This window comes from Pterocles gutturalis, unplaced genomic scaffold, assembly GCF_000699245.1.
Source record: "Pterocles gutturalis isolate BGI_N339 unplaced genomic scaffold, ASM69924v1 scaffold49760, whole genome shotgun sequence".
Taxonomy (NCBI): domain Eukaryota; kingdom Metazoa; phylum Chordata; class Aves; order Pterocliformes; family Pteroclidae; genus Pterocles; species Pterocles gutturalis.
In genome coordinates this window covers 1-8,352 of record NW_010140067.1, presented here as the reverse complement: position 1 = coordinate 8,352, position 8,352 = coordinate 1, and the positions used below count along the sequence as shown (strand labels likewise).

The 8,352-nt window shown below is 36.1% G+C and overlaps 1 protein-coding gene across 1 annotated transcript in view; it reads right to left on the bottom strand.

Moving 5' to 3' along the window:
- LOC104469133 (ubiquitin carboxyl-terminal hydrolase 7-like) overlaps nucleotides 1-7,992 on the bottom strand; it is a 13,458-nt gene extending 5,466 nt beyond the window's left edge. Inside the window, exons 1-9 of the mRNA XM_010083519.1 lie at nucleotides 7,891-7,992; nucleotides 6,985-7,052; nucleotides 5,918-6,018; nucleotides 4,385-4,538; nucleotides 3,219-3,286; nucleotides 1,978-2,086; nucleotides 1,807-1,884; nucleotides 1,346-1,446; nucleotides 630-729 (exon numbers count right to left, since the gene is read on the bottom strand). Coding sequence (XP_010081821.1) covers nucleotides 630-729; nucleotides 1,346-1,446; nucleotides 1,807-1,884; nucleotides 1,978-2,086; nucleotides 3,219-3,286; nucleotides 4,385-4,538; nucleotides 5,918-6,018; nucleotides 6,985-7,052; nucleotides 7,891-7,975 — 864 coding nt within the window. The 5' untranslated portion in view covers nucleotides 7,976-7,992. The remainder of the gene's footprint in view (nucleotides 1-629; nucleotides 730-1,345; nucleotides 1,447-1,806; nucleotides 1,885-1,977; nucleotides 2,087-3,218; nucleotides 3,287-4,384; nucleotides 4,539-5,917; nucleotides 6,019-6,984; nucleotides 7,053-7,890) is intronic.
- Between the last annotated feature and the right edge of the window lie 360 nt (nucleotides 7,993-8,352).

The following is an 8,352-nucleotide window of genomic DNA, read 5'->3' as shown; positions in this document are numbered from 1 at the left end:
CTCAGTAAATACTCTCCTGGCTTCCTCGAATGGCTTTTTTGGACATTAAATCTTCTATCAGCTGTAGTAGTAGCTGGTAGCAATACCACAGACCTCTTGTCATCTCCTCATTTCGGTTTACATTGGAAACCTTTTTTAAATTTCTCAACTTTAAGGCAAGTAAACAGATTTGAATGATGAAATGTTTACAAAACCCACATTGTAAGTAGAAAAATCTAGCTCAAGAAGCCCAAATTTAACAGAAAAGGAAACCAAGTCTTTTGAATACTTAACTTTAGAGTATGAAAGTGGGTTCTAAGCACAAACGTTTATATCATGAGTCCTCAAACTAACCTTGGAATTACTGCTAAGGCAGCAAATGTCATATGGACAAGCCCCTGCCCAGTCTTCATGCATTATTATTGTTACATAAAAAATTAAAGAATAAAATCATTAGGGAAGCAGATGGAACAAAGGAAAAATTTCAGAAGGATTATCTTTAAAAATATACATTTTTAATCATGTCATGTAGCTTGCTGCAAGTATCACGCTATTTGAAAATCAGAATCCAGAAAAAGAGAACTACCTCTTGAGAAAGCTTATTCTCTCAAAGTCAAGTTTTAAAGTTTCTCTAAGAAAGTAATATTTACCTCTATTCGAAACGTTCGACTTGTTGCAGGTGACAAACACTCTAACAGCTCATCTTCCTGATGGACACCAATTATTTTGTAACTTACAATTTCTAGCAGCCTTAAAAATAAACAAACAGGAAAAGCATTAAAAAAATTAAATTAAAAATAATAGATCAGTGCAACATTTCTTTCTCAAACCTTGAGAAGCATTAGTGTAGTCAGAATGTAAACAGATGCTACTACTGTATTTGGAAAACTTTAAATTCAGTCTTTAGTAAAAATTAAGTTATAAAGTTACAAGAGTTTAAATTACTTCTGGCTCACAGAAAAAAAAGCCAGTACATGCAACTACAAGACGAAGGTTTTTAATTTAAATTACTTCTTAAACTCTTTAAATGACCTCACTTTTAACTCCTGAGAAGTGAACAGCATGAAATGCTGGAATTGGAAACAATTATTAAATTGTCAGTTAACAAAATGCAATTGATGAAACTTATTCATCTTAAGAATGTAACTTTATGAAATACAAAATAAATAATTATATAAAATTTATATTTGTAGTTAATAAGAACTCTCTTAACAATGTGAAATCTGGAAGCTTTTTATTTTTAACATAGTATCACACTTCATTTGATAATAATGGTTTCCACAGTGTTTTAAATTCTACAGATACTTCTCTACACAAAATTCACAGGATCACATAAAAAAAAAAAATCAAAATCTTCCAGCTTTACCTTAATTTCCCTGAACCTTTTTCAGAGAGTTCTACAACTTTTTTACATTCATCTAACAGGTCCCGCACACACCCATGCTTATCTGGATATACTGTTATTTCCTACAGAATTCGAAACAGAAAAATTGTTAGAAAATATGGAAATGTAAACAACCACTATAAAGCACAGAATACACTGGATTCTTCTCTTTCTCAAAAATTCATCTTTAAAAGATAACAATTACTAAAGTGAACACCCATATTATATTCAAGATTTTTGTTAAGAACTGACAATTTTTTTTAAATTTATTTTTAAAGGGTTTTGGTGGTTTGGGGTATTTTGTTGTTTGTTTTTTTTACATAACATACAACTTTGTTCTAATTTGGTGTTATTCAGGAACAACAGTGTGTGAACCATGATCACAGCCATACCAGCTTTGACACAGAAACAACAGCAAGCGTGTAACAGCCAGCCTCACTCACCTCCTCCCTAAACTGGCTATTTAGCCATATGCATTTAAAACTTCTTCTGTTTTCGAAATCTGTTATTTTCATTTTGAGCTTAAGGAAGAAAAGAAAACCACTTTAGGCATACTTTGTATAGGGTAGAATTTTTTTTTTTAATTTGCACCAATAAAAACAGAAGACTCTTACCTGTTGATAGTAAAGTTTTTTAGGTTGCCTAGGCTTGAAGAACTGCAGAAGATCTCTTAAAGTACCTTCATAATTATGTCTAAGAGGATTACCAGGGCCATCCCTATAACTACAGAAGGAAAAAGAAAAACATAAATCTCTTTACAATCCATCACTGCTCAGTAAATGGAAGTAGCAAGCACATTTTTATTCCTGGCTTCAAGTTTCATGTAATTGCTAGCACAGCCTAAGCAGCACCATATTCAGTGCTTTCGTGATTTTTAAGAACAGGTGAGTGTATGGGAACAGAAATACTATTTGCTGTGCTTGTTAACTCTCTTGGATGTTTACAAGCTCACCTTTAATGCTGCCAGGTGGCAGATCTACATTCCTCTGAAACTACTTGTATAGCAGCACATGCTTTAGATTGTGACAGGTTAATTCGCAGAGCTGTATGAGACAGCACATTCCAGAGTGACCAGCACAGTAAAGTGTAAGGAGCTACATTACATGAGTGTCACTGATGATTAAGGGAGATACCTACAGGTTAATAAAGAGCAATCTGAATTTACACGAATACACAAAGATGATGCAATTTTTGTGTGTGCATTATTCCTGCAACATATACGTTTAACTACTAATATGCTGTTTTCTGCTACAGTTTTACACAGATTCAAATCCGGTTTCCCAGAGCTATGCCTGAAAACATGACTTTAACTGGAAATATCCCTTTTAGCTGCCGTGAACTTGTTAGATCATTGACATCTTCACAAAACCTCATTTGCAGGCTTTGGGGGAGGAGGGGTAAAAAAAAAAAAAAAAAAATCAGTGAAGTAACTCCTGCAATTAAACCTGTAAAATCAGCAAAAATCCTGCTTTTATGTGCACTTGTTTCTGCTCTCCTCCATTCTAGAAATCTGCATTCATCGAAGCAGCACTTGCATTAACTTAATAATTTGTCCCATACAGTAAGGCTTTGAAGCAATTAATGATTTTAGAAATTTAAACAATTAACCTTTAAAATGCATCTTTTTTCGATGATGCTTACTAGAACTCTTGTAAAATGTGCAATTCTTTAAGGCTCTAGAGCCACCCAACTTGCTGTGCATGCCAGAACGCTAACGTTTTCCTGGTAAAGAATTAGTTAACAGCCTGGAAAAAGCTACAAAGTAACTGCTAACTACCAATATGCGGGCTAAATATTTGGGCTAAGAATTTTAAAGAATAGTTTAGACACAGAATGCTAAGGAAATTCATCTTACCCTTGGGACTTGAAAAACTGTAATAGCATTGGATCCGTATTAAGTCTTTGCGCGACTGTCTTTGCAACCTGCAAATAAATTTTTTTGTAAGTTCTGAATTATTTCAGACAGTTACGACATTGCTCTACAATTATATAGTCATTCATTACACATCAGGAACATTATGCTACTGAAATTCAGAGACAAATTTGTTTGTTTTTAAATTACAGTATTACTGGTGAAATAAGTAAGCCTTGCTCTTTGAAAATTTCCACTGTTCTTTAATTCACTTCAAGGAAGTTAGCTTGCTGGGTAATATCACCACATTATTCCCATCAGTACATTTCATGTCACTGCCTCACAAAAAGAATGGGCATTCTCTGTCTGTTTTTCCCTTACCAAAAAAACCTATAAAGAACTTAAACTTCAAGTAAAAATGCAATAAGAGAATGCCAGTTGCTAAAAAGCAGATGATAAGAACAGGATAGCAAAAGTCATCCCTGACTTCCCCTGGGTATGCAGGTGCTCAAAGTTCCTGCCTTTGGTGACAGAAAACAAACTGTCTGGTTTTGGGTGATCTTTTTGACGCTGACAAAGGCTACTGCAGGAGAACTGCAGGGAACCAAATCTACTTTATTTAAACTTTTTTTTTTTAAGTTTAATTGTCCAGTTTTCCTCTTCTAATACCCCTGTTCACCCTCTGTGAACACAACAGGTTTGATCTGTCAGTGCCACTGAGCACTAAACAGCATTGTGTGAAGAAAGCAATACAATTTGGTCTACAAAGTGCATATTGTTGGTGATATTACAAGCAGAAAATAGGTATCGCTAGATTCCCAAGGTATTTTCCTTTTAACACCTAAATAGGTTGAGCAAGTTTTCCTTGTCACTTAGAAAGCCAATGCATAAGTTCATTAGAATACCATTTCCCTGACAGAGCAGAATGGCATATCAAGAAAGAATCCTATTGTTAAATAACTCATTATTGCTAAAACTGGAGGCTTTTTTAGAGTATTTTCTTCTCACAAGTGTTACTGGCTTCCTTAAATTTTTATTACTGCAGTGCAAAAAGTGTACAAGAACAGAACTACTCTTTTCTAAAAGTATGTATAATGCATGTGTGAACTAGGGCAAAAGCTACTTTCAAAACAAGGAAACAAAAGCAGAGAAACAAATAAAACACATGCCTGAAAGTAATTCATCCTATTGGATAAAGTAACAACAAAGCCTGGGTCATTGGGGATGGTTTTATCACAGAAAATGACATCCACACGATGATAGAGGTCTCGGAAGTATTCTTTAGCTGTTGGTAGCTCACTGTTATCATTTTCTGGGTCATCCCTACGAGAGCAAACAAATGATAAAGCCATTACATATCACATTGTTACACATACAAGCAGTTCCTGCTTTTAAAAACATGTTCTACATTAAGTCAGCGACAGTTGAGAGATACAGAAATAAACTTTAGAAACCTTTTTAAAGAGCCACCATTCGTACACAGTAGAACTAATACAGTCAGTAGTGACCCACGCGCCCGAGGGTTTCTGTGTGCTGCAAGGGCAAACGCACCCACACGCTGTGCTCACTCATTTGGCAATCTGGCAATACTCTGGTCCTTTCAGTGTGACATTCTAACAGTAGTCACCCCTCCCTCCCGCCCTGGCACATTACTGTGTGTCTGTATTAACGCTGCCACAGCTTTCCATATACTCCTGTACGAATTGCTTTGCCTCGAGGCCAGGTGTACGATAGCACTCCTTGAACCACAGAAGCAGAACAGTCGGCACAGACGCTGGTTTGGGTCACTACTGACTGGTACCCCTATCTTCTCAGTGGAGAAATAGCACCAGGGTACAAGCTGTGCACTTACCCAGGAGTCAGCAGCCAGCCAAAGGTGCATAACACCAACTGGGTCAACAGGGAATGCGAGTTCCAAGGCATAAGAAATACATTCATCTCACATAATCTGGGGTAAGAGTGCTGAAGATAGACTAGCTGGCTTCCACCCACTGTCAGCCCATGGAGAGAAACAGAGCAACACAGTTGGGTGTGACCATCAGGAGTGAGAGCATAGAAATGCCGATTTATAGCCCTGACAAGCTTATGAAAGAGCCCTTTAATGGACACAAGATGCAGGAGTTCTCCTTCTGCCTTGGAGAAAACTCCAGCTGAAGCACCAGTACACCTATGAGTTGCATATGCTCGGGCAAACTGGGAGCATCTCATCACCGTAGACCAACATGGAACTTAATTGTGAGCATGAGTAAAAGGAAAAAAAAGGGAAAGCAGTTTAGTCCTAGTTCTAGGAGCTCCAAGCCAAGAGCCTCATACAGTGGTAATGGTACTGAGCCCAAGATCTGAAATGCTGGTAGGCTCTTCTGTGTCTGAGTTACAGTGGCTCCAAGTAAAAAGCTGCAGAACTCAGACATTGCTGAACCACACTCTTTGGTAATATTAAGACCTATTTTAGTTTATAAGTTTTCCTAAACTAGGATGAAACCTTCTTTTCCTTAAATAATGTGGCATGAGATAATTAAAATACTACCAATATTTTTTTCATTTTTCCTTTGAATAAACAAATGAGAACTGCTGAGAACATGCCTACTGTTGGAATACTATACTTTCCTCTTGTTAAAAATGCTAAGTTAAAGGAAGTTCTGCTTTCAAAGTGAACCAGGTGATTTAATTGCAATGATAAGATGGCGCCTTAAAATACATACTTCTGAAACACTATGATGTCACCATCCATGAGTTCATCAAGGGCTTTATCAAGAGACACATCATAGTCTTGAATCCTTTCTGTTAAATTGGGTTTAACTTCCTGCAATAAAGAACAAAAATTGTTGATCCCACAATAAAGAAAAGACCTGTGTCTTCTTTCAAAGAAAGCAAATGGATACAAGGACCAGATACATCTAATTACTATTGATAAAACTGGCTGCTCATTTTTACTTTTCACTTGAATTTTTTAAAAATAGAGTGTTTTTTAAAAAAGAACAGAGCCACATTAAAATGCATATATTATAAAATACCTATATGCATACTACGTGTTTATACTTGTAGGTTGACCTCTTGGGATCAATGCACCCATCTAAACAAACTGGAATCAAACTGCAACCCTGGCCTGCACAGAGAAGTTCCTGACAGTTCTGCTTTTTTAGCATAGAAACGTGCGTGTTCCCCTGAAACCACCAGAGAGAGCAGCATGACTGCTAACAGAAATCGCAATAAAGAACCAATTCCTTGTTCTTACTATACCAAGGACTTTGCCTTGGCAAGATCTGCACCTTCAGCACTCAATAAATACAGCAGTTATAAAGATTTACTGTTTCTGTATTTGGACGTTAGCAGCCTAAGTATTTTGTTTGCCCACTTCTAGCTTAGGGAAGGAAGGAGAAGACGCAACATTTTCTCAACTCCACTGTCTAAGGGGGACACTGATATGTTTGCCAATGATGTTAGCAGCATTAGCTCACCTAACACTGCGACTTGGAGGATACGCACAGATTTAGCACAGTAAAGATGCTCATGTAGGACTTTACGTAGAGATTTCTTGTTTTTAAAGCCTCATACTTCTAGTTGGTTAATTTTAAATCTGTTTTGAAGTTAACTATCTGCTGATACTCTCTCGAAGCACTGTAGACTTCAAAGCTGCAGGTTACACGGTGCTTATAATTTATAAATTGCCATTGTTATGAGCAACCTTTTTTTAACCAATAAAGCTTCTTTTTCTCTAGTTATAGCATGTGAAAGACAAAAATGTTACAAAAAGTCTATCAGTCCAGACCTCATAGAGGATAAGGTTAGTTTCTTGTGGAAATCCTGCTCTCTCACACATAACTGGAAGCAAGTCACCTATTGTAAAAGAAAAGAGATGTATTTTAACTGTTAGCAAGACCTCCTGGAAGAAGAAGAGAACCTATTTTTTTCTAACCTGGATAAATAGTTTAAAAATGACCAAGAAAGAGAGCCTTCCAGGTTAAAGCTTCCCTTATTGACATTAAACCCAGAGACAGACTTTAAGGTTTTCTTCCACCTCATCAGAACAACAGCAACAAAAATATGTGCAAGGCCATCCGAGATCAAAGAGGTGAAATAACACTGTCCTTCCCCAGAGAAAAATTTTAATCTCTTAAAAAAAAAAAAATTAAGACAGCTAAAATACAAAATTAGAAAGCATGTACAAGTCAACTAAATGAGACATTCAAAATGACAAATTGGAAGTATTTTTACTCAGTGGACATTTGCCGAATTCTTTAAATGGACCCATATGAAAACCAAGGTTCACGCCCAATTCAGTCTGCACAGCTGCTCTCAGGCCACCATAGTGAAAATTTGTCCAAGCGTTGTTTTAAAAGCTATTGCGGAAGTACATTCCAGAAAAAAAAACAAAACTTTGAAATAGAAGGAAAAAAACCAAACTGGGGAGCAATATCAAATCACAAAGCTTTACAGCAAACCTGAAACAGCTGTTTATGTTCAGTAACACCTGGTGAATACAGCAAACCTGTTGCAAAAAAATTAACTGACAGCCAACGGCGTATTCAGGCAAGACTCAGCTTTGCAGAAAGTTTCACTGACACAACGTGGGGAAGAAAAGTACCAGAGGACTAGCACTGATGTAAAAAGATATGCAATCTATGGTCTTTAAAATACCGCAATTATAACAACGAAATTGAATTTTAGAACTCACGTATTTTACAGGATATAGGTGTGTAGATATGTCCACAATAATTCAAACTCCGAGTCTTCGGATCATACATCTTCAGAAACAACATTACATCATCTAAAATTAAGAAACAAGACCTAATTTTAAGTAAGGTTTATTTGAATACGTTCACCTAGATATTTCTCTTTAAACAGTAAAAAAGATGTCTTTAATTTATTAATTTGATTAATGCTCTTAAAATATACATAATACTGAAATTTTAATAATTTAACTAAATATATAAATTTATTCAGTGATTCTCAAAACGTGAAACACGTCTTACTCTTGCAGAGAAATGAGGGAAAAACTGCATAAGAAAAACTCTTTTCAGCACTGAGTTTGATGGGTACATCAATGTCATAATAGGAAAAAGGCAGTGCACAATGTATTCTGAGATATACCCAAAATAAATGTATTTTGTATTTACTCAAGTTTTAGCATATATCA